Below are 26,174 nucleotides of genomic sequence, written 5' to 3'. Positions count from 1 at the left end.
AAATAATTAAAGTTGAAATAGCATTAAATAAAGGCCGCCATTGTGGTTTATGGACCAATATTCCATTATACTTATTATTTAAAAGTTATTATCATTAAATTGATAAAAGAAGGATAGCGTAATTCAGTTTAGTCTGTTACAACATGAAAGAGTTCATGTCTGACTGGCAAGCTTCTTAAAAATAAATATTTAGGCTACCAGTAAAAGTAGTTTCATTTGTACAATATGATCGGTTTACTCAAAATAAACCGGTAAAACTGATTGCCACAACGAATAAAATAATATTTGAAAAGTCATTCACGAAATTTAAAACGTCATTGTGACTTCCTTTTGGAATTTTATTTATTTTATATAACGTTATATATATAAATATATATATATATATATATATATATATATATATATATATATATATATATATATATATATATATATATATATATATAAATTTTTTTTTTTTTTTTTGTAGTCTACTTGACACACATTTACACGGTATGTGTAGCCTAGACTGCAACTGCAAGTATTTCTAAACTATCTGAAATTGTTGAAGACAGACAAATATGGGAATTTTAGAGATACTGAAACAAAATTATTAAGACTAAATCTATTTAAAATATATCAAATATTTTGACACTTTTAAACAAATCAAATAGCCTAATAGTTTTTGGTATGTTTTTTTTTATATATATATAATTTACTTACCTCAACAAATCAGTTACATAGCTCATGCCTCATTATAAGACACAGCTCTATATATATATATATATATATGATGGTGCAAGAACTGAATGCGATCTGGTCGCATTACATTGCTGCAATCGAGAAGGTGACTGACCAGCAGCCGTTCCGTTCAGTACCGCATACCGCCATCGCATCGGTGACCGCATTTTTCTCGGCTTGCATAACATATCGCGTGACTTACTAGGTTAGTAACGTGAGGGAACGGACAACAGAGAAGGCGGTGTTGATGGTAGGAGGAGATTGTGCTTCGACGTCTTCCGCGTTTCCCCGGATTTCAACCACTGTCCTGATTCCATCGTGTCTTCTCCTTGCACGTTTTACGCTCAGCCCACCCTCCCAATTGAGTTAGTTGTAAAGAAAAAAAAAAACAATTAAATAAATTATACAGGACTCAACGCCCCCCTTTCCCTTCACCTCTCCTCTTTCTCTCCCCACTTCGCAAATAACTAACATTACCACCGCCTTCGTTCTCCACATGCAGCATCGGAGTCCAGGGCCCCGGCGCACCGGCTCCAGCCATGTCGGCGAGGAATACAGCGGCTGGCGGCGGTGACGGAGCGATAGGGGAAAAGACAGGTAACTCGCCGCTTAGAACAATAGAATAAACAAGTTAGCCCACCCTCGACGGGTCCGCTTGAAGCGGAGAGAGCTGCTGCAGATTGCGCTGAGTGCCGGTGGAGGAGAGGGAGCTCTCGGTGTTCCCCGCTGATTGGTTTGCACACTCGCGTTCGCAGCGAAACTAGGTCAGTAGTTCAGTAGAGCGAACTCTAGCAAACACGAGCAGAGGCGCGTTGGAACCGCTCACAGTGGCATATTTGCGGCTTTAACTCGGCATTTAACCCTATATTCTGTTTTTTATGTGACTGACAAACGCGTTTTTAAGACGTAGTATGTAGTATGTTGAGGTGTAGTTATTTTAGGAGGCCTTTTGGCGGATTGTTTGCCGTCACATTCAGTCAGATGTAGCTATGCTAGGATACTTCTTTATATGTTTTTATTGGTGTATTCGTTGCTACTGTTAACTTTTTCTTTTGTATGTTTTGGGGAAACTGTGTCTTGACATGCTAATTTTTGTTTGTGTCGTGTTGTTCCTGGTCAAAAGTGACCAAACACCTAAAATATGATCTATCTATCTATCTATCTATCTATCTATCTATACAGTAAAATTGACCTGTTTATTTTTCTAATTTGTTCAATCATATTTTTTTGTTTTGATTTTGAGAGTATTTTATGATGCTAATTAATATTCATGCAATAATTAGGCTAAATGATAATGTTTTCCCATAGAATTTTTTTTAATAATATTTTTGTATTATTTTTCAATTATGGCAGTATTTCATGTTAAAATAGAGACAATTTTTGAAAGCAGAAATTTAGACTTTCTCAAAGTTAACTTTTTGTAAAGGTTTAGATTTTTCTGTTTGAGATGTCAGTTTTTGCTTTTACATTACAAAAACATTTTGCGATACTGTCGAACCAGAACGCAGAGAAAAACATTTTATTACACACAGCATAAAAATTAAACAAACATGTAACAAAATGAACTGGAATGCTTTATCAGAGGATAATCAAACTGATTTCAAACTCTTATTTGAGGCTTCTGGAGTGTGTCTGTTTTGCAATCTTGATATTTTAGAGTGTCACCCTTTCTTTGCTGTGCACTATTTTTCTGCATCGATAATGATTTGTAGATTGTACACTCAGAAAATTATCTGTATTTTTATATATTTCCCATTTATTTCCAACGGTGGTCATTTCTGACCATGAACAACAAAGGTATGACATAGCACATAGACAGCTATAAGTAATTGAGTTTCGTACCACTCCGATGAAGTAGCTAAACATTTTTATTTAATTTTTTTTTATCTAAAATGACAGAACAACACCACAGGGTTAAATATATTTTTCTAAACCTCCACTGATGATCAAGATAAAATTTGATCTCCGAAAAATGCATCAAATCAATGGTTTATTGTTTTTACCGTCATGGCCAAAAGTTTTGGCAGTGACTTAAATTTTGTGTTTTGCAAAGTGTGCTGCTTAAGCTGTTGTGGTGTTCATTCACATTGCTTCGAGATTGTGTAGAGTGATCAGATGGATTTTAAATTACTGCTGAAAAAAAATAACTTTGCACAAAAAAATAATTTCACTGTTTTTGATCCTGACACAAAATGACCAGCTAACATTAATTCACTAATAATATCAGCAGCAAATGTGAAAGTGTGCATGAGTACTAATTAGGTAAAATCACTAACATACTAATTAGATTGTAAGAGCAGACTGAATGCTATACAAGGAGGGAAGAAGGGCTTCTAGTCATTGTGTTCTTGTTAGCAATTATTACCTCCAAAGAAACGTGCAGCCATCATCGCTTTGCATCAAAATGGCCTCACATGCAAGGAAAATGCTACAAAGAATATTGCACCTGAAAGAACCATTTACCGGATCATCAAGAACTTCGAGGAGAGCGGTTCGACTGCAGTGATAAAATCTTCAGTACATCCCAGTGTGTCTAGCAAATGCTAGGACCGTCTCTCCTGAGGGGTCAGCTACACAATCGTGTCTCCAGCAGCGCAGATCTTGCTCAGGAAATGGAGCAGGTTGGTGTGAAAGCATCTGCACACGCAGTGATGCCAAGACTTTTGGACAACAGCCTGGTGTGAAGAAGTGCAGCAAAGAAGCCGCTTCTCTCCAAGAAAAACCTCAAAGTCAGACTGAAATTCTGCAGGAAGAGCATGGATTGGAGAGCAGGGGACGGATTCACAAATAAATTCCACTAAGTTTGTAAGAAAGTTCTTAAGTGCAGTTCTTGAAAAATTCTTAAGTTCTCAAATATATTCTTAAGAAGATAATAACAGTCATTATCTGAGTGAATACATGATGCACTGATAAACTCGCACATTATTGTCTTTTGGGACTTCCTGCAGATTACCCTCATAATTAAAATAAGCATGCACATTATTTTCCTCATGAGGTTTACTGGCACTCAGCTATATGTTTCCACTCATTTTTGTGCTCTCATCCGAGTGAACGCTTCAGAATACTGGTGCACATCACTAGTCCTATTATGTGTTGCGTAGCTAGTGTTGTTGTAATGCTTAAATATAACAATTCATTTGAAATAACACAATGCATTCATTAAATAATTATTACTGTTTGGGATTTAAGACAAATCTGGGGCTGTCCTTAAGTTTTGAAGTTATTTACGATGATTTTTAAGAAGATTCTTTTCAAGAATTTGAATTCTTCTCAAGTTTTGTCTTAAGGGCAATCTTAAGAGAAAAAAAAAGATAAGAATATTCTTAAGAAGATTTTATAGGAATACAAAATATTCGTAACTTTTTTTTTTTCTCAAGTTAAAAATGAATAAGCAGTTGAGAATAAATTTCTTCAAGAATGTGAATCCGGCCTAGAAGACTGGTGCAAAGTTATTTTCTCTCATGAGGCTTCCTTATGACTGTTTGGGACATCTGGAAAATCGATTGTTCGGAGAAAAGTTTAATGCTACTGTGACATGCCAACATTGAAGCATCCTGAGACCATCCATGTGTGGGGTTGCTTTTCAACCAAGGGATTGGGCTCTCTCATAATTCTGTTCCAAAACACTGCCATGAATAAATAATGTTATAAAAACGTCCTGCAAGAGGAACTTCCTCCAACAATCCATGATCAATTTGGTGGTGATCCGTGCAATTTCCAGCATTATGGAGCACCATGTCACATAGCAAGAGTGATAAAGAAGTGGCTCGAAGATCATTACATTGAATTTTTGGATCTGTGGCCAGGCAACTCCCCGGATCTCATTCCCATAGTGAACCTGTGGTCAGTATTCAAAAGTCGAGTGGACAAGCATAAGCCAACAAATTGTGATCAACTCCGTCATTTAATAAGGCAAGAATGGGTGGCCATCAGTCAGGATTTATTATATATAATAATGCTTATATGCTTATATCATTTCTTTTTAGTACCATAAACACGTGGAAAAATATTCTACGAATACTGAAGCAGCAAACTTTGCAAATCACAAAATTTGTCATTTGTCAATTTTGCCTGTGACTGTATACTTGTGTATAATGGTGGAAATGATAAAGAATATAAATGTTCTGTTTGCGATTTAATTTTTTTGGTTGTTCCAGTTCCTTAACAAAGTTAGCCATGCTTTTGGTAATTTTGAGTGTAAAATATATAGAAATAAAATTAAATATTTATTGTATGTACGGTATGCTCTCAGAATTTTGTTCAACACAAAAACGCAGGAATTATTCATTACAATTGTAGTGACTATTTAGATAATACCTAAATGCTGTTTGGCATACCTGTATATTAAAGGGGTGCTATTATGCTTTTTCACTTTTTCAACTTTAGTTAGCCTGTAATGTTGCTGTTTGAGCATAAACAGATCAGCAAAGTTACAAAACTCAGTCCAATTTAAAAGGAGAGATTTAATTTGACAGAAATCACTTTTCAAAAACTACAATGAACGACTAATTTGGACTACAACGCATATTTTCCTGGATTTGTGATCTCACAAAGATCGACGAATGAGATGCGACCTGGTTGAGCTGCACTAGAGAAGGCAACGGGTGTCTTGACTATGTCGGAGACCACAAGTCTTTCCAAGACAGACGAGCTTAGAGTTGTTACAATCGCCTGCTTTAAATCATGCTCAAATTGATTTGATTATGAGGCAATATTTACACTGAAGCTTGCAGCAGGCTGCTTTGGTAAGAGGCAGAACATTTCCCAACCTGGTGTCTAGTGCCAAGTATAGGTCTCTGCAGGAAAATAATGGGAGTTACCAGATCAGGGTGTTTTTTAGACCATGATACCTGATTGGCTGATGTAATAGTGATGGTAGGTTTAGGGGTGGGGTAAGGTAAGGGGGATCATTTTGATTGCATGATTTAGAAACACCCAGCAGTTTGAAAACACCCACAAGGTCATAAACGCCCACTTTTGCTCTGCAGAGACTTAAGTCTCCCGGGTGCTGTCAATCACAAAACTGACTGACCCAGCTAGCCAATCACAGCACAGACTGGCCCAGCTAACCAATCACGACACATCTCGTATTCCAGAATCCGGGCCTTCATTTGATACAGGAACTATTTGAGCCTTTCATGCCAGACAGGGGAGAGAGGTATTGTAATAATGTAAAATATGTGAAAAATAATGTGTTTTTCGAACAACCTAGTATGAGAGCCTGTTCTAGTACACCTCCAAAACATATAGGAGCCAAAACATGAATAAAAATAGTAAACCAACATGAAATGTTATTTAAGATATTTAATCAAATTACTCCTATAATTTATGTATTACCACAAATCTTAATGTGTATCTTTAACACATTGCAATGACCAACTTATCAGAACAAGTATTTTAAGACCTGACAAATTGAACAACTTGTGATTTCAGGTAAGCGAGTCAAATTAATTCATTAATAATCAATTGATCAGATCATAAGTGCTTTAAATTTCCAAAACATCGGTTCACAAGTAATTCGTTCGGAAATCAGAAGTTTTTGGTTCTCAGACATGTATACATTAAAGAATGACAAACTTTTAATTTATGCATTTAGCAGAATAAATCATAATTTGTTCTTTTAATATATATATTAATATAAACTCTATTGTTCTACTTCAGAAAGTTTATTCTATGTATTAACTTTACTGTATGTATTGTATGTGACAGTCAGTGTTTTTTTTTTTTGGAGGTTACAAATACATTGTCTAGTACAGATGCCTTTTCCTTCGTGAATTCAGCCTCGTTTTTAATGAGTGAAACTGCCTGCTGTGACGTAAATGGGAATCATAAGCATTGTGAGGTCATAGTGCTGCCTGATCTAGTCTGATTTCTTGTAACGTGACTGTTGTGTAATATGTAGGTCAAACTCGGCACACTTGTAGGCCAGAGCTGTGATGGCCTCCTCTTGCTCGGCGTTCCTTTCTCTCTTCAGCCTAACTCAATCAGTCAACCTTTGCATAACTAGCCTATAAACACTCTGAAACAAAGCTGTTCACTGTTATAGGGGTAGTTGTGCTTTTAATTTTTGTTAAAGTGTGTAACCTAAATCTGCTGTCAGTTTGGTTCGTCTCGTGACAGACTCCCCCCTCCCCCCAACACTGAAAAACGTGACTGGAATTTATGGACTCATCTGGAAAGTATGTCTCTTAGGTAACTGGCCTTTTGGGTTACAGATTCCAGTCCATTCAGTGATAGGTGTTTTTTCAGGTCAATTATTTACTTTCTGACCCGTCTGGTAAATTCTGGCAAAACTGATAAATAAAATGCACTTGTCCTGGTAAATTATCTGTGGAAATTATTTGTAGGTGGGAAAAGACAGCATTGTATGTTAACACGTTCTTCATTTATTTATTAATGTGAGTCTTACCTCCGATATAAATATATGTTTATAACGGAGATTATAAAGTTTATCAATTGCTATTAAAATGTTAAAAATGGAGTAAAAGCAATAATAAAAACATTGAATGAAATTCAAAAGTCTATGCCAGTTTTGCTTATGAGTGGTAAATAAACGAAGATAGTTTGTTGCACTAGATTGAAACTTATGTGATTTTTATCATTTTATTTTTACATTTTTATAAAAATCAAGAGACACATATATTGAATTAATTAACACCAAGTATTTTTGTTCTGTAAAGTGCCACTATTATGCCATTTCTAAGATTCATAATATTGTTTTGGGAGTACAATACGTTTACATGCATGCAAGGTCAAAAAACACTTATTTTCTCAGAATATGCATTTAATATCACCTAGTTTTCCAACAATTCTTAAACGACTCGTTCAAAGCAGTTCAAAGATTCAATCTCTCTAATCCTATCCTTTCTGTGAGCCTACTCTGCTCTGATTGGTCAGATGGCCCAGTCTGTTGTGATTGGTCTACTGCTTAAAGCATTTGTCGCCCATTGCCATAGTTCCGTTTTTCGCCCCAGTGGAGCCAGCTGGGCCAAATAAACTCAGGCTGAACCGTCTTTCAAGAGCAAGTGTTTTGTGAATTCTGCGTTGAACTCCTCGAGTAAAATGATGGGAACACAAGAAAGATTGAGGAGGTTCTGCTGAGGTACAATGGAAAAAATGAGTTTTAACCACTGATTCTTTACACCCTCATCTTTCGAAAGTGAAAATAAAGCAAATTTACTTTCAGAGCATGGGAAACAGCTTCTTCTCCACATAATGTTAACCACACAAACAGGAAACTGTGTTTTAGGGAGGGTCAAGCTGTTCGCAGCCCTCCAACGTAAAACATTGTGTAAAACAACGTTGCCCTGTGATGTTTAGCCATCACAGAAGTGGGATTTAAAGTACTGATGACTCATTTAGGCTGTTTAGGGTCGATTCTTTTTTTTAGGAGACAATTGTGTTTATTGTGCAACTTTGCAGATTATTTACATTCACATGTAGCCACATTATACTCTGCATGAAAGTGAAATGGTATAATAGGGGCATTTTAAATGGGAGAATTATAAGTTTATAGCTTATGTTTGTAGTGGTTATAGCCATTAATTAATTGCCTAATTATCAAAATAATTAAGTGTTCTTTTAAAGCAGTCAGTTGATAAATTGCCAGCTGTTGGGGCAAGGCACTTTTGTAATTTGTTGGAAAAATGAGGTCACTTGTTTGTTTTTTTTTTTGTTTTTTTTTTTTTTTTTTTGCTAATTTGTCATGGCTAGAGATTTTCATATTTAAGACAAATTTCTTGAGTGATTCAGTCTAAAACTGAACTGAAAAATAGAACTTATCATGAAATTGAGTCATTTTCACTACATTAATATGGAGAAGTCTGAAATTAACATTATTGCTGCGTTGCTTTTGTTGTACAGAAAATCCACCATTCAATGCCAAGATGCTTCAACCGAAATCATTTGTGGTTTTTAACAACCTAGACATTAGTAATTGACATTCATGCTTTAGTAAAAGGACAGTACCAGTGTTTAACTATGGGAAGAATGAACATGGTTTTTCATCTGAATCATCAATCATTTAATGTGAATTTTTAAAAAGACACAATGCCATTGTCAGCTGCACAATTTATTAGCAACCATAGCCATTTCTTTTTTGAGCTTAAACCAATAATGTAAATGCAGACATAATAAATGTAGTATATATTGGTTGTCTTTTTGGAAAAATTGATTGTGATTGGCCAATCGCACAATATTTTTGTATGATAAGTGCCAAACTTGTTTTTAACATAATTTCAGCTGAAATCAATATTTGATGTCTATTTACTCTATATTTCATTTATTTATTATATATTTGTTTTTGTAAGTAGCAATTTAAAGGTGCGGTAGGGAACTTTTGACGCTTTAGCGGTTAATAAACAGAACTGCTTGCGTCTTGCAGAAGAACATCGTAGCCGGAACTACTTCTCTCTGTTTATGTCTATGAAGAATCACAAAGGTACTGGGTTAATCCGCCACGGTACCCCCGAAGCAATCTAAAATAGTCCGAATATAAACACTTATTATAGGTGCACCCTAGTGATTCAGGACAAGCCAAAAACACGGTTTGGAAAATGGATTCATGGTGTACTCGCTTATTATATAAATTTTTCTACATTTTGAACACTAACAAAGTTACGGACCGCAGCTCTGATTGGTTGTTTCTTACCGGGAGCGGTCTGTAACTACAAACGGCAATATGACCACTGGGGGGAGGATTTTTTTTCACAGATTATCGGTCTCATATTCTACTGTCAGGACATAATGACAGGTTTAACAAATATGTAAAAAAATATATATTTACAAAAGTTACCTACTGCAGCTTTAATAATTAGAATAATCTGCAGTCAGCCAGGCAAAAATAAACCTATCCAGGCTGAAACCAGACCCTCTGCTTTATGTTGACGTCTTTAGTTTAGTGACTGAATGATTGTATGCAATTTCATACTTAAGTTTTTGTGTCACAGATGATAAAATACTTATTTTAAAATAAGTTACAGCAGCTGAGGCGATGTAACTGCTATCGTGATGTCCCATTTTGAAGATAGAGAAGAGGACTTATAGCATGGCGTTATGGGCTGTTTAAGGTCAGGCTGCATATCATAAATCATTCTCTACTCGCAAACCTCATATATGCCTTGGTGAGACATTTAAAGAATAGAATTTGCTAGAGCATGCAATAGATCACAGAAAACGCTCTTATAATTTTACAGGAGACATAAGAAATTGTGACATCAGTAGTTACAATTAAACCCTGTATTCAACTATTTGTCCAACATTTCACTTAACAATAAATTTAATACTTAACAAAGAGATGTAAAATACAATTAAAGTGTTGTGCCACAAGTGTGCAAAAGCTAAATTCAGTGGAATCACTGACCTACTTTCACACTCTTTTGTCACGTTTTTTTATTGCACAGCGTTTGACGTAAATAAATTGAGTTTGGACATGTTTCTCGTGCTGCTCTATGGTAACAGCGCAAAGTGTCATGAATATTTACCTCACCCAATGACATGATAATTCATCTCTGTGATAACAAGTAGTGCTCACATCAACTGTCTTTCCAAGTTATTTAGACAGATTATCTATTAACATGTGGGTGCGTATTGCTTTCAAAGACATTTAAAGCGTATAATTACACTTTAAATGCACGAAGTAGGTAAGGTTCAGGTGATGAGTGCATGGCTGTAGCCAGGGTTTGGAAATTAGTGAGGGGTGGGGTACAAATACAACTCATTATATCCACAAAATACTTTAGAGACAAACATGTAGATGTTTGTGAAATACCTTTTATCTGTATTGGGGGGATGAACATTGTACCACAATTATACCATATTTATTGCATCAAAATTAGTTTATACTTTATAGGATGGGGTGGATCATTTTATCAGTTGTTTATTATTCATGCAACAGTACATATAACTGTAATCGTTTTCATCAATAATCATTGCTATATAGATAATAACTTTATCTAGTGCACTTATGAATGCCTGACTTTGTAAAAATGTAACTACTATACTGAATGCAATAGCATAGACTTAAGTTCTTCATGACTAGTGTTTGCACATTTAATTTCATTCTCTAACCCATAGACTAGTGTAGCCTACTTATTTATTATTTATTTTTTATTTTATTTAAAGTTTATTTGACGGGGACAAACGCTTAGAACATTGCTTAATAAAATACAAAGTAGATGCCATGCATACAGGTTTATAGCCATGACTAATTTGCAACCCCCGTACCTGTTTAGGCATGTAAAATTCAAACAGAAATTACAGAGTAATTGAATTAAAAATTATAACTATTAAAATACTGTACATACAATAAATACATCCCATACATAAAATAAGATATGGGCTTAAATAGATGTAGAAATCTCTATAAAACAGAGTCTAGACACATTTAACTATATATATATATATATATATATATATATATATATATCTCTGTGCATGCTATGTCTGTGCACGCTAACATATGCAACTCTATGTTTGTATGCATTGACTGTACAGGATAAAACAAAATGTTCACAGAGTTGTTTCAGTTTCAGCCATTGCTTTAAATGTGTATTAAAAACCTTGAGTTCTGCCAGTGTTTTAATTTCTGCTGAAAATGATGTCTGACCAAATGTTGTTCTACGTTTTGCGGCTATACAGTTTCCACTTGCTGTGCCTCTGGTTCTTATTCCACTCTTTTGTTTCTAAACTAGGATCTAAACACACTAGGATTGTGCAGATAGACAGTAGTATCGTGTATCGCCTTTGACGATAGCAAGATGATTATTATTATTATTCTTATCACCAGGCTAATATTATAATCTAATAATAAATATTGTGGCCATTTTTATTCCATATTTTTTCCTGCGTTTTTACAGTGTTGCATGTTATAACCAATTACACACAATTACGTTGGGTTTATGAATGCAGTGGCCAATCAGAGGCATTCAGATTAGTCATCGTTGAAACACCTGAGCAGTGTTGCCAGGTCCAATGTTTTCCCCTGACATTTGCCTACTTTAACACTTCTGCCGTGGGTTGTTTTTCTTGTCCGCGGGTTGAAGCAACTTCAATAACGTGGTATTTAGCCCCTACGGGATTTTTATAGATGGAAACCCACCATCTACCCCGGAAACACAATTTGGCTGGTTTTGGGGCTGGGTTTCTTGTGAAAAAATGGCATCTAAACAACAAGGTGCCGATGTACATGTGATTTAAATATAGGTTTATTCATCATAATGTGTAGACCGTTTCACTGATTATAATAGGAGTGTTTTTTTTTTAAATGCATTAAGTCACTCTAGACTGAATTTAGTGTTGTTCTGTGACAATGTAACTTTAAATGTTATTTGCTTGTTTTGTGTAGCTGCTTTTTGAATAACCAAGTAAGCATATATTATAATTAGTAACTTACAATGTTTTTATTAAGTTACGTTAAATACAAATTCACTAATATAAAAATAATTGACATGACATCCATATTCTGCTTGGCTAATGTGTTGTTAACAAATAACTCTAACATACATTAGGCTGCTTTTAGTCTTACCCAGATGTTGGTCCACTATCACTATGTTAGGATATGGCCGAGCACTAATGTGTGTACACACGGCAGTCAGAGGAGGATGTGCAGATCCAGTAAAGGGCCTGATGATTAATATAAACCAAAACTGAAATTGAACTGACAATTTTTCTTCCATCATTCATTTGCCAAAGTCATTTGCCTTTATATGCAACAATAACTATGAATGCGGTTCAGTGATTTTTGCCAAAAACCAAAAGCCTTTTTAACCAAATGGATGCATGATCTGATCTTAGTTTTTGACAGTGCTGTTTTGTCCTCAATAATGGAGGCTGGATATTATGTAAATATAAATAGATACACCTCTACAAAGGCTTCTTTTAAAGCTTTGTTTGTACAGAAAGCCGAAGACCATACCGTATATTAAAACGAAGTCTTGTACTCCTCCTTGTCTGAGCAGGCCTATAGATGTGCATAAAGGAAGTTCTTGCGAAGGTGAATTAGGTTTTCTGTATTGTGCTCGTGGTCAGAAAGCCTTAATGAGGCAAGTAGTTCACCGTAAAGAACCAGGTGTAAACTGGGTTTCTGGGTTTTAAGATTACACTTTTAAGACTACTTTCACAAGATAAGACATAATTTCCTGTAGTATCACTCTGAATTCACACAAAAATCCTTTGTTTGTGCGCCGATTACAGATGGTCTGATTCTTCAGATGTCTGTTATGAAATCTATTCCACGGTGCCCTGGTTCCAATATGTAGCACATTGTTGTGTTTTGGCACGTTTCTTTTTGTCACTTTACTCTAATAAATCCCTCCCACCATTGGCAGGAGACGCATTAGAGGAAGAACCCCAGGGCCTCTCTGTCTCTCTGTTTGGTTTGATGACCCCCTCCTCAGCCGCCGGCATGGCCTCGGGCATAGAGATGCCCAGGAAACGGAAAGGCAGCATGGACAACCTGTGAGTATATTTATACGTTTACATATTAACATTTGTCTCTAGAAGCTGGCTGGTTGACAAAAAAAAAAGACAGTAACTGTAAATATCACAATATTGTTGTTTTTGTAGTAAGAATAAATTAAAGATTGAATGGTTTATATATTAAACAACAGTTTGGTAATGCATATTTGTACATAATCTATTTATATACATAAATCTTATTCTAAAGAATAAAAAAACTATTTTTTTAAATAATTATTCAGAGAAATTAAAAATAATTACTTAAATGATTTAAGTTATTTCGATTTATTTGTTCAAGAGTGTGTGTGTGTGTGTGTGTGTGTGTGTGTGTGTTTGTAAAATTAATACTGTTATTTGCCAAAGACAAGAATGTTAAATTAGTCAAAATTGACATTTCTAATGTTCAAAAGATTTCTTTCAAATAAATCCTGTTATTTTGAACTTTACATCAAAGAATCCTGGAAAAATATATCACAAAATGTATATTAAGAAAAATAAGAAATCATTCTTTAGGACCAAATCAGCACATTTGAATGATTTCTGATGGATTATATGAAACTGAAGACTGGCGTTATGACTGCTGAAAATTCAGCTTTGGCATTACAGGAATATACTATAATATAAAATAGAAAAATCATTTTAAATTAATAATATTTCACAATTACTGTTTTTACTGAAATAAATGCAGCTTTAAAATTTTAGGTTTTTCATTATTATCTAAAATTGAAATGATTATTCTCAGAAATCATTTATTTTCTCTTTTTATTTGGAACCTGTTTGACACAAATCAAAAGTGATATTTTATTCTAAATAAGTCAGAGTATTGAATAAGTGTGATTTTATTTCTATATATATATTAATATATATATATATATACACACACTTGCCTGTGACCACCTAGGCTTAATTCTTATTGATGTGACAAGTGATTTTGTACAGCCGTATTATTTGCCTGTCTTTGCTGCTTTGATTTTTGCATTAATTCCATGTTTCTTTGTGATTAAAGTAAAATCCTTCCCACATAAATGTCTATGTATGCTATATGTCCTCATACCACCCAGCCCTAGTGTCTTGAAAAAGTTTGTGTGTGGGTAAGAGAATGTAGCACATAAATAGTTGATATTGGTATTTCATAGCTCGTTTGTATGACTAATATCCTCTTGTTTGGCCTGTAGGCCCATGTGCTGCTTTTCTGAATGAGTCAAGATGCGTTGGGAAGGAAAGTGCGTGGTCTGTGTTTAATGTCCTGTTAGAATCATGGCAGCATTTCATTCGTCACTTTAATCATCTCGCCGCTTTGTTTCCAGGGAAACAAAATCTGCATCAAATCTAGAGGAGGATATGGAGGACGATAAGGGAAGGTACTGAGCCCATTACTATACTCCGTATGGCTCTCCTTATATTTATTACTTCTAACACATCTGTATGTATTTTATTATTATGTTTTCTTAGATCGGAAGGAGATGACCAGCAATTAAAAATTAAGTGTATCAGGTACTTATTGTCACTAAATGTAATTTAATTTATTAAAATTTAAGTTTAAATGTACATTTATTATTTCATTTGATTTAATTAAATCTGAAGTTTACACTGTCATTGAAACTGAAACAAACGCAAGTTTCATCTTCAATTTCATCTTGTAGAGAACCTCACAGTCAGATTGAGAAACGGCGGCGAGATAAGATGAATAACTTGATTGACGAGTTGGCAGCGATGATACCCACCTGTAACCCCATGTCCCGCAAACTTGACAAACTCACTGTGTTACGAATGGCTGTCCAGCACCTCAAATCACTCAAAGGTACCGGACACCTCGCAAATGCCTTAACAATTAGCTAGCATGCACAAAGACTAATTTTGGACTTGTAAATGGTCTTTTCTTCATGAATTAATTTCTTCATTAGGTCTAAATAAACAGTGATGAATGTTCCTTAATGTATGTTGGGTAATGGAGTGCCTGTTTTTCAGGAGCGACCAGCTCATTTGCAGAAGCCAATTACAAACCTGCTTTCCTCCCAGACGATGAGCTCAAACACCTTGTCCTAAAGGTAAATCAGATCATTTACAGCATTGTGACTTAAAGCTATTTGTTACATAGCAGAATAAACATCAAAACAAATTATTGATGATGTGGGTAGAAGAGGCTCCAAAAATACTGTAGCTTTTGTTTAAACGGGGCAGCTTCACTGTTTGCGATTTTTGAATTTACAACATCAACCCTCTTGTCCAGGCTGCGGATGGATTTCTCTTTGTGGTTGGCTGTGACCGTGGAAAAATAATCTTTGCATCAGAATCAGTTTCAAAAATCCTGAGCTACAGTCGGGTAGGACAGTTCGACTATATAAAAAAAACTAAACAGAGAATGTTTTATATTAAAGGGACAGTTCAGCCAAAAATGAAAATTAGGCTTCGTATTACTTGCATTATGTTGTCTACAAAACTAAAGTCAAGCCTTGTAAGCATACTATTTCCAGTTAATAGTAGGTTTTAGGATAAATCAGTCTTGGATGTCCAAACATTACTGTTCATATATTTTGGAGTATTTTAAGGGCTGTTTCAAAAGCTGCATTTGTTTACTTGGTGATAAACGATTAGGTTTATAATGTGACTTGTTAGCATACCATATTAGTTCAATCATGCCTCATTTGAATTGTTTTCTCCGCAGACGGAGTTAATTGGACAGAGCCTGTTTGATTATGTTCATCCAAAGGACATTGGTAAAGTGAAGGAACAGCTGTCCGCCACTGAACTCTACCCACGGGAGCGCCTCATCGACGCCAAAAGTAAACACATTTCGACTGTAATATAAGTTTTTTTTTTTTTTTTTCAGTGTTAAGTTTGTGTGCGTGTTGAATGCTTTTCTGAAGTGTGCACAATGTACTCAGTCTGCTTAATAAATATACAATACAGTTCAAATGTTTGGGGTTTGTAAGATTTTTAAATTCTGAAAGAAGTATCGTATTATCACCATTTATTTGTTCAAAAATAAATTAGAAACGGTAATATTCCTGTAATATTATTAATATTTTAAATGACTGCTTTTTATTTTATTTATATATATATATATATATATATATATATATATATATATATATATATATATATATATATATATATATATATATATATATATATATATATATATATATATATATTCCTGTGATGCAAAGCTGAATTGTCAGCAGCCATTACTCTAGTCAGTGTCAGCGGTTTCTGAAGAAATCATATGGTGTTCAAATAACATTTATTATTATTATGATGAACAATGTTGAAAATAATGGTTCTGCTTAATATTTCTGTGGAAACCGTGATACATTCTTGAGTAATATAATGTAATATGTAAAATAATATAATCTTCCGTAACATTATAAATGTCTTTACTGTCACATTTGATCAGTTTGTTGTGTCTTTGTTTAATACAAGTATTCATTTCTTTAAAAGAAAATCTTACCAACCCCAAAACTTTTTTTTATTATTATTATTATTCATTGCTAGTTGATTATTTACTCTCCCAAATGTTTCAAAACCATTTCCTAGCACAAAGCACAATAAATGTAGTCCAGGTTTTCTGAAACCATAGAATTGCTTTTGTTAAAAAAATAAATAAAAAAAAAACATGTCTTCAACCAGTCTGACTTTCTCTGGTGTTTGTGTGTAGCGGGATTGCAGGTGCAGGCTGAGATCCCCGTCGGAGCAGCTCGACTTTGCTCTGGAGCCCGGCGTTCATTCTTCTGCCGAATGAAGTACAACAAAGTTACCATCAAAGAGGAGAAAGTCTTTCAGGCTGGGGCCTCAAAAAAGAAAGGTCAGGATACAGTCAAGAGCTTAATTAAGTTGCTAAAGATGCTTCTCAAATTCTAATGATGACATTAAGTGAATCAGAAGAGCCTTGTGTTCATGCAATCAAATGCACTGTGATGGAACCTATTACTGACATTTGTTACGATTGCTCTGTAACAAAAAAAGAAAATAGAAGTTAACTAAAAGTTCTATTTCCTTGGCTTCAGACTGGCAATGTCTCTCATCTGGCAGAGAACCAAAGGTCCAAGATTCATTTGTGACGTGGTCTGCATATTTACTCCATTACACATGTCATCTCTTCTTCTTTCTTCTCGCCACATGCAGTGGTTTAAGCTCAGCTTGTGGGATTTCATTCCAACAGCTTTATTCCTACAAAGTTGTTGGATAGTGACTTCACTTTGGAAAGTGTTTTGCTGTGCTGTCTGGACTTGGACAGCATTGACGTTTCTGTTCTTGGTGAGCATGGCCTTTTCCAAACTGCCCAGAGCAGTTAGTTGTTCAGGCAAGCCATGCATTGATTTTTATGCATTGAACATTCATTATAAGCTAGTTTTTCAAAATTACAGTATGTTCAGCATGTTGAGCAAAAGCTTGTATTCAAGCTTTGCTGCATATCACATTTGGCACAGTTTGTGAGGTGTTTGTCAAAGCACGTTTTTAGATTAAATCAAGCAAAAAAAAACGAAAAAGGAATGAAACGTGCACCTTTGTGTTCCTCTTTAACAGCATATGGTGGAACATTTGGCTTGCAGCTCACCTGTAAATTGACTCTGTTTTGATTGACTGTCCCACCAGAGTCACAGCGGTACTGTACTGTGCACTGCACGGGCTACATGCGTACCTGGCCCAAGCGCCAGCTGGGCACGGAGGGGGAGGCTGAGGCGGATAAAGAGAGCTCCCACTTCAGCTGCCTGGTAGCAGTGGGCCGCATGCACCCCCACACCCTCCCGCAGGCCAACGGAGAGATCAAAGTCAAGCCCACCGAATTTGTCACCCGCTACGCCATGGACGGCAAATTCACCTTTGTGGATCAACGGTAAGTTGACTTTTTTGGGAATAACTATATGTGAATTTTTGTTATTCACAATTATTTTGTATGCATTAATTTTTATTTAATCAGGCAAATTAATTAAGTTCAAGTTCTTATTTCAATAACAGCCTGGCAGGAGAATTAATATCTCCTGAGAAACATACAAACATATACTACAATAAAAGAAAAATCTCAGTTACAGGTCGAGGTCAGAGCACTTACTAGTAATTTTTTTAAATGTACATACAGGAATATGTGTCTCTAATTTCAATAACTTTTGTAGCACATTACAATCATTCTTTTCTGTAGTCATAGTCATTTATGCAAACTAGCTCAACATGAAATTACCCTCATATAACTTCTTCCAGTACCATTCGGTAGTAAGTTAATTGTACATGGACACTTCATTCTCACTAGAGGGCAGCATGGGTTTTCTTTTCAAAACTTGTATTTAGTTTACCACTTGTTATGGGAGTGAGGACAAAATTTGTTGTTCAGATAGTAGTTAACTATTTGTCAGTATTCTGATGGGCAGTAATTAACTTCAAAAAGGATTTCTTTAGTAGTCTATATAAATTACATAAAAATAATTATTATTTACATTATTTTATAAAATGTTATATATATATATATATATATAATGACAAATATCATTATTTAATCTCCCATTGGTCAGGCATTGGTGCAGATTTGCCACTAAATCTTACCACTGGTATAGCCGAAGTTGTCATGTCAGGATAGCCTGGATGTTCAAATAAAAAGAGTAAAGTTTTGGTAATTACTTTGTCTGGGAAATCAACTTATCAATGGCTTACTTAGTTTTCTCAAAAAAAATTACCATCTTGTAAGTTTCATAGTAAGAAAAGCTATTTTTTAAATACTGCTTTCTATTTATATTGTGCATACAGAGCCACCACCATTCTGGGTTACTTACCCCAGGAGCTGCTAGGCACATCCTGCTATGAATACTTCCATCTGGATGACCTGCCTCATTTGGCAGATAGACACCGGAAAGGTACAGTGCATCCAGATTCTTATTTTAAGGAGCACTGGAGCTCTATACAGGTTTTGTTGAAAGCAGATTCCAAGAAACTGGGCAGATTGCCCCGAGACATTTGCACAAAGAAGGACACGAGTAGCCAAATACTCATCATCCATCATTAATCATTAGTCTTACTTCTAAAGAACATTAGCACAGCTTTCAGTGGAAGACGCACAAGGCCAGTGCCTCAGAGAGTTCTATTAGATTGCATGCAAATGAATGTGAAAAAAATTGTTGTGTGCACATTTTCTTATTTTTTTTATCTTGATCACCTCTTTTCACAGTGTTGAGAAGTAAAGAGAAGATTGAGACAAACTGCTATAAGTTTAAAACGAAATATGGCTCTTTCGTCACCTTACAAAGTCAGTGGTTTAGTTTTATAAATCCCTGGACCAAAGAAGTAGAATACATAGTGTCAACCAACACTGTTATATCGTAAGTACCAGCATTTCATCTTGTTTTTCTACTACTGCATATCAATGTCATAATTCAACCTGTCGCACACAAATTCTGTGATCAATGAGATGATAGATTATTTCTCGACACTCTTTCTGCCTGACTCAGTGGTAAAAGTAATCCAGGTGGATCAGGGGATAAAGCTGAGCAGCCAAGCAGTTCCAAGGCCTCGGAGGGTGAGTATTGAGATTTACGAATGTTATAAATATGTTTTGTTTCTAGGCATGTGCCTATATTTGCATACTGTATTGTGAAACCACATATAGAGGAAAAGACAGGACAGGAGAAACTCATTATTCAGTGTTTGTTTATGCTTGGTTGGGGTGTTATGTTTGTGTTTGATATGGATGCATGTCCTTTTATTTTTTGTTTTGTTTCCTCCTTTTGGTTTGGTGGTTTATTTTGGTATGTTTTTTTTTTTTTTTGTGCATCAGCTGAAACCACCTGAATTTTGTATACATGATTTATCTTAAAATCGATAAAATGTGCAAAATCACTGTCAGATTTGACTCACTATCACTGTCCACTTGCTAAGGATATCAACCAAAATCTGTTGTCAGGAATTCTAAATATTTCCAACTCTTTTAAGTAATTTTGTATATTTCGTTTTGTAGATGATGCTAAGAATTCCCAACAAGTTCCTATCATCCCAGGAATCTCCAGTGCATCAGGAATGATTTACGCTGGGTGCATAGGGACCCAAATTGCTAATGAGATTATGGACTATAATAGGTAAACCAATTATGTTGCTTCCTTTCTGTTATTATATTTGGTGTTATTTACAGTGAAGTATCACAAATGAAGAAAATTAAGAAATGTAATTTAGATTTAGGATGAGTTGTCATCCAACAAACTACTAGTTAATTAGTGATGTTGGCTAGTTTACCATTTTTCTTTCAAATATTACTTTTGATATTGTTAGCAGCTGTGTTTTATCCTGCTCTGCTTTAGCTGTCAGACAGTTTGCATGACAGAATGTTCTTGGAAACATTGTGTTATTTAGTTGATTTTGAAAATATGTAGTTCTGCGCATTCCTAAAGCAAAGACTTTTGAATTCTGAATATCTGCTGTTTTCTTAAGAATGAACTCCTCACCATCCAGCGGTAATACAAGTCCATTCAGTGTGCCGCAGGATAAGTCTCCACTGGCCCTTGCGCAGGCCAGCAGCAACGTGAGTCTGTCAAAAAACGATGTCTGTGTGTTTAGAAATTAGTTTACTAGTTTTGTGGTTTCTTGCATTCTAACTTGCGTTCTAACAGCACTCCTCATGCTTTCAGGTGCCAAATGGGGAAGCAACAGATGTGGAGATGACTGGCAAGTCAGGCTCAGTGGAGGAAACGAGGGGTGGGGCCTTCACAGTGGGAGAAAATCTGATGGGTAGATGTCAAAGCATTATATTACATTGACCATGCCGTAGTAAGATGCTAAACCTTGTCAAGTTCATGTCTGGGTTTTTTCCTGGGAAAAAAAATGTGAATATTGAAAATTAAGCCTGCTTTTGGAACGTTAAAGTCTTTTTGTATTGTGACATTATTTTCGTAAAAAAAATTTGTCCAGACATTTTCTACATTGTTTAAACTTGTATTTTACTTTTTATAATACAGAAATATATGGATTACAAGAGTCAAGAGTCATGCATGTATTATTAATATTATTATTATTAAGTATACTTAATTTAATTAGTAAATTATGATAATTATTTAATAACAGATGTAATGTTATTTTTCTAAAAATAAATCCATTTTAATTCAACTAAAATCTATACTTCCATGTTCTGTTATTTTTCTTAAATTTAAATATTTTTGTCCTTTTATTATTGTATTTATTTATATTTTTATTATTATTATTATTTTATTTTTTTTAAATATTGTAATATTTTTGTTCATTCTCTGCCTCTCTTCCTGCCCTTCAGAGGGGAGCTCTCAGTTGGATCTAGAGAGTGTTCCTGGTTTGGGTGCTCTGAGCACCGACGAGGCAGCCATGGCAGTCATTATGAGCTTACTGGAAACAGATGCCAACCTGGGTGAGGCCGTGGATTTTGACGAGTTGCACTGGTCTCTTTGAACATACTTCAATTAATTTTTTAGTTTTTTTTTTAAAGACCCATCTTATCTGGAGCTTTTTAAAATGAACCATCCATTCATTTTCAAAGGGGCCGTAAGCCTTTGACAAATCTTTGTATTTTATGTTTTTAATTTATTAGTGTTTTTAAATGCATTTGGACAAGCTGCATGGCATATTATCTGATGTCTGCCCTTGGTGAAGGAGAACCGAAGGGGATGGCCGTCTCTCTTAGTACCTTAAGCTGAGTACCTTAAGCAACAGGACCAGGTTTTATATGGTCTGGTGTGCATTTCTTTATCCTTGGCATGGATCAGAACAGAGAGACGTTCTTGGCCTGCTTTGCCATGTTGAGAAACACATGCCTCAGCCAGGGCATAAGGCAAGAACCCAAATGGTCCACTGTGATCCAGTGGCATAAGGATTTCAAAACTATTCCTCAGTCATTCAACACTTGAACTGATGCTTTGAGGCAAAGCTGGACTCAAATTTTTTTTAATAAAAAGGTAAAGGGATTCCTTTGGCAAGGGAAGCCTGATAGTTATTTTACCCTTTTAGAGCAGAAATCGTCTGGAGTTCAATGTTGTTGTTTTTTTTCAAGAGTGGAACAACAGGGAGGGGTATTGGTAAAAGCGCTTGTGGTCAGTTGTCAAACAGAATTACTTGAAAAGACTGGAAAAATCAGAAAATAGAGGATCACAGTTAGGCCTGACATTAGTTTTTTTTTTCTCTCTCTCTAGTCTACAAACCTGTGTGAATGTGTACTTTTCCTTCAGACACATTCTGTGCTTCTCTTGAAACTGGGCTGTCATTAAGATTTACAACTCCTGGGACAACATTTTTACCGTTGAGTAAGCTGTATTATAGAGGTCCTGGGACAATGTTCCTGGTTTTTGCCCCCTTAGTTAGATGTATTGGATCTGCTGTTCTTAAAGATTTTCTGGATGGAGATCAGCGACATGTATTATGGTGATTGGAAACTAATAAGGGCAGGGTCTCTCAGGGAACAATTTGTGGAAACCCCTTCTCAATATCCTTTAGCGGATCAGCAAAGTACCACTTTTTAGACACTCAAGTTAAGGTGGTGTTTAAGACTTATACATTGTTCAGGGCTCCATTCTTTCATTAGTTCTTCTTGTTCAGTTATGTGCAAGAAGTATAACATGCTTATGTGATCAACATCTAGTAGATGATTGTTGTTTAAACTGTATTTTGGAATTGTGTAATAAGTTAATCTCTACTCCACTTCAAAATACTAACAAAATCACTTTTTATAAAGTAAAACATTACCAAAGTAATGGGGAGATGTATTTTAACTTTCTTCCTGCTTAATGAAGGTATTTAATACAAATCCAACCATGAAGTCACTTTTAAATATACTGTATAATGTGACCTAAAGTGAACAGTCTGTTTATGATTTACTCACCCTCATGTCTTTCCAAACCTGTATGATTGTGTCTCATGGAACACACAAATGGAGATGTTTAAAAGAATGTTCACGCTGTTCTTTTCCGTGTAATGAAAGTCAATGGTGACCATATGGGCTTTCAAGCTGCAGTAAGGACTAAAAAGCACCTTAGAAGTAGTTCATAAGATTTGTGTGCTATTTTGCAATTCCAGTTTCATAGATCTCCAATTTATTTTACTCCATTTTCTCGGTTTCAGTGTTGCGTTTCACCTTAAGGCTGGAATACACTACTAATAGACTTTTTCCCAGATTTTTACTCTGATTTACAGTTTCAATGAGTCTATTCTAGTTGCAGATTTTGTAGATTCACATGAAATCATGTGTTATATGATACAGATATAGATTATCTAGCATCATCAGGCTATGATTCCATGCATTTGGAAGATATTGAACATTTTAGAATACATCGTTTTAACTTGTCATAAGTTTAAAAGTCTTCCGGTGCATTTCAGTCATAAGGAAGAAAGTAAGTCATACAGGTTTTGAACAACATGAGAAAATAATACTGTAAATTGTATTTTTGGCTGAACTATAACTTTAACTGAAGAACAGATTTTAATAATTTTAAATGCTGTTAAATGAGCTTTTGAATAGATAAATCAAAAGGTAACGTCCAATGTAGTTTTAAGCCAGTTTTTTTAAAGGGCTAAAATCTTAGAAACATCACCTCTTTTTGGGAAAATGAACTTCATAGGCTGTTAAAATTATGCTATCAGATGCCATTTCTTGAAATGATTCCCTATTTTATATAATTGAGATTTTATTCTATGTGCACATCCCTGGTATACTGGTTCTCTGTTTTTCTCTTTCTAAATTTCTCACTCTCTTAAAACAAGTCATCTGAATCCTCTGGGTAATAATTCACCTCATTTCAACATGGCTTTGTATCTAATTTAGCAAATTTTCTTCCAAAATGTTGCTTCCCTTTATACTGGTGACCTTTCATACAGATGATCAGTGTATTGAACTGCTTTATTGTGACCGTGCACACGTGCCACAATTGTCTCATGGTCATGCGTGATGGTAACGGACAATTTTGACCAATTGTACCAAAGCACATTGACCGCAGACATATTTAAAGTACCCATAACCCTATGCTGTCAGATGTTCTGTAATTCTGTGACTGTGGTGTGAGCCGCTTTTAAAAAATGTTTTCATATCATTGTCTGCTGTCACATGCTTCCAAGAGCTTACTTGAAGGGAGGATGCCACCGACCCAATCAACTGAAATACTGCTGGATGATATGCACATTAATGGTTTTTAGTGTAAAAATAATCTTGCCATGATTCATTATTCATCCAACGCTTGGCTTTGCAAACGTAACATACTACCTAGAAATATAGGTGGGGTATTTCTTTAAACCTAACTGAAATTTCATGGGATCAACTGCAAGTGCTTGTCACACAGGTGGTTAGATGTGTTAGCCAATCATAATTGGGCTAAGATGTCCAGTTATAGATTTTGATTGGGCAGTTGTAACCTTAAGCACGGGAACAGCTTCTTTGTTTACCCCAATGTACAAACGTTGACCTGTGCCATAACTGCAGGCTGGTCCTAAAATATGTACAAAGACTTCTGATTCCGTTTCCCTCTCCCCCACATAGCTTCACTGTTCGTTTTTTTTACCCTAGAATGAAAAATTCCTTAATTCACTCACCCTCAGGCCACCCAAGAGGTCATTCATCAGAAATTTTGCATCACATTACCTGCTCACCAATGGGTCTTCTGCACTGAATGGGTGCCGTCAGAAAGTCCAAACAGCTGATAAAAGCATCAAAATAATCATCAAATAATTGATACAACTCCAGTCAGAGATTCGGCGTCTTGTGAAGTAAAAAGTTGTGTGAATGTTTAAAAAAATATTTAATTAAGGTGTTTTAACTTTAAACTCTTGCTTCAGAACACGATGCGAGTCCATAATCAATAATAATGCTTCCTTATGGTGGAAAAAGTCCATCTCCTGTTGTCCTCCCTCAGTAAAACATACCAACATATTCGTTTAGAACAGTTTTTGGACTGTACTGTAAACTGTGCTTCATCTGTGCACATTTCTCTCCTGATTCAGATGAGATTGACTCTTTCACTGGGGAAGACAACGTTATTTATAGAAGATTATTGGATTATTACATGAGTTATTACAAACATGCAGCTTTTCACTTCACAAGATGTTAGTTGATGGACTGGAGTCATGTAAATTTCTTATGGATTATTGTGATGTTTCATCATCTCATTTTGATGGCACCCATTCAGAGGATCCATTGGTGAGCCAATGATGTAATGCCAAACTCTCCAAATCTTTTCCGATGAAGAAATGAGCTCTGAGGGGTGAGTACATTTTCAGCAAATGTAAATTTTTTGAGTGCCCCATTCCTTTGTGACTGTTCTGTTTGGAGTGTCATTCTGCAGTTGCACATGGCAAAAATCAAGTACTGTAAGTAGGTTAGAAACCTTTTCTTATCTCTCTTTTGTCCTAATTTCAGCTCTCACTCTATGTAGACTGAACATTTCTTGATTTTATATTGTTCCGTTAATATTCATTCATGCATGCCTTTTTGTGTCCCCTTTGCTTTTCTTTACTACTTTTTTTGTTCTGTTAGCTATCTAAGGGTATTGGATAAAGGTTTTTGCCTTATAAAAGAGACAAAGACTTGCTCATTGTTCTATTTCCCTTTGTTTCTGTCTGTCTTGAGTGAGTGGTTTGGATATCCTGAAGACTGTTCTTCATTTCTGTGAATATCACAGTCGGGGAGCAGCTGTTGGGTCGAGCCTCCAGATCTGCTTGCACCTCCTCGTCGCTTTGACCAGGGCTGTTATTGAACGGGGTGTCTTGTTCAGGCACACAGGCCCCTTTACTGTTTTTTTTTGCTCTCTCCTCTGTTTGTCAATGCCATCGCTGCTACTATCAACAGGTCTGGTTACTAGCAAAGGATCTGTCTGTCCAGGCTGACATGTAAAACGATTCTTAAATAAACAACATTAGTTTCCTGTACATCTGTCTCCGTCTGTCATATGTCAACATACAACTGTTCAGAGATGTTGAGATCTTAAATTTCAATTAATTTCCTGGAGGTAGCAAGTAGGAAATTGTAAATTGAATATAGGGAAATTGAAAGATTTGAATAAATTGCTTCAAGTGTA

The 26,174-nt window shown here is 35.4% G+C and overlaps 1 protein-coding gene across 2 annotated transcripts; it reads left to right on the top strand.

Moving 5' to 3' along the window:
* Nucleotides 1-767: 767 nt before the first annotated feature.
* LOC113061577 (aryl hydrocarbon receptor nuclear translocator-like protein 1) lies at nucleotides 768-26,174 on the top strand. 2 transcript variants are annotated; one of them, XM_026230794.1, is made up of 17 exons: nucleotides 769-1,317; nucleotides 13,047-13,176; nucleotides 14,484-14,537; nucleotides 14,629-14,670; nucleotides 14,820-14,977; nucleotides 15,145-15,224; nucleotides 15,407-15,499; nucleotides 15,842-15,959; nucleotides 16,835-16,981; nucleotides 17,773-18,013; nucleotides 18,916-19,022; nucleotides 19,334-19,484; nucleotides 19,614-19,681; nucleotides 20,120-20,237; nucleotides 20,587-20,677; nucleotides 20,784-20,883; nucleotides 21,419-26,174. In XM_026230794.1, the coding sequence occupies exons 1-17, from the start codon at nucleotides 1,260-1,262 to the stop codon at nucleotides 21,568-21,570; spliced, it is 1,908 nt and encodes a 635-aa protein (XP_026086579.1). In that variant the 5' UTR covers nucleotides 769-1,259; the 3' UTR covers nucleotides 21,571-26,174. The 2 variants fall into 2 exon arrangements, with proteins under 2 accessions (XP_026086580.1, XP_026086579.1); XM_026230795.1 differs by lacking the exon at nucleotides 15,407-15,499 and having other exon boundaries at nucleotides 768-1,317.

Source organism: Carassius auratus, chromosome 43 (assembly GCF_003368295.1).
Source record: "Carassius auratus strain Wakin chromosome 43, ASM336829v1, whole genome shotgun sequence".
NCBI classification, from domain to species: Eukaryota; Metazoa; Chordata; class Actinopteri; order Cypriniformes; family Cyprinidae; genus Carassius; species Carassius auratus.
The sequence above is the reverse complement of the archived record's forward strand: the minus strand, read 5'-3'. Positions and strand labels throughout refer to the sequence as shown.

What these genes read in the sequence shown, in the direction of transcription:
- LOC113061577 (XM_026230794.1), top strand. Translation starts at nt 1,260, where the DNA reads ATGTCGGCGAGGAATACAGCGGCTGGCGGCGGTGACGGAGCGATAGGG. An exon ending in AAATCCTGAGCTACAGTCGG is followed by an intron (nt 15,500 to 15,841) that starts GTAGGACAGTTC and finishes TTTTCTCCGCAG; the next exon opens with ACGGAGTTAATTGGACAGAG. An exon ending in GAGATTATGGACTATAATAG is followed by an intron (nt 20,238 to 20,586) that starts GTAAACCAATTA and finishes TGTTTTCTTAAG; the next exon opens with AATGAACTCCTCACCATCCA.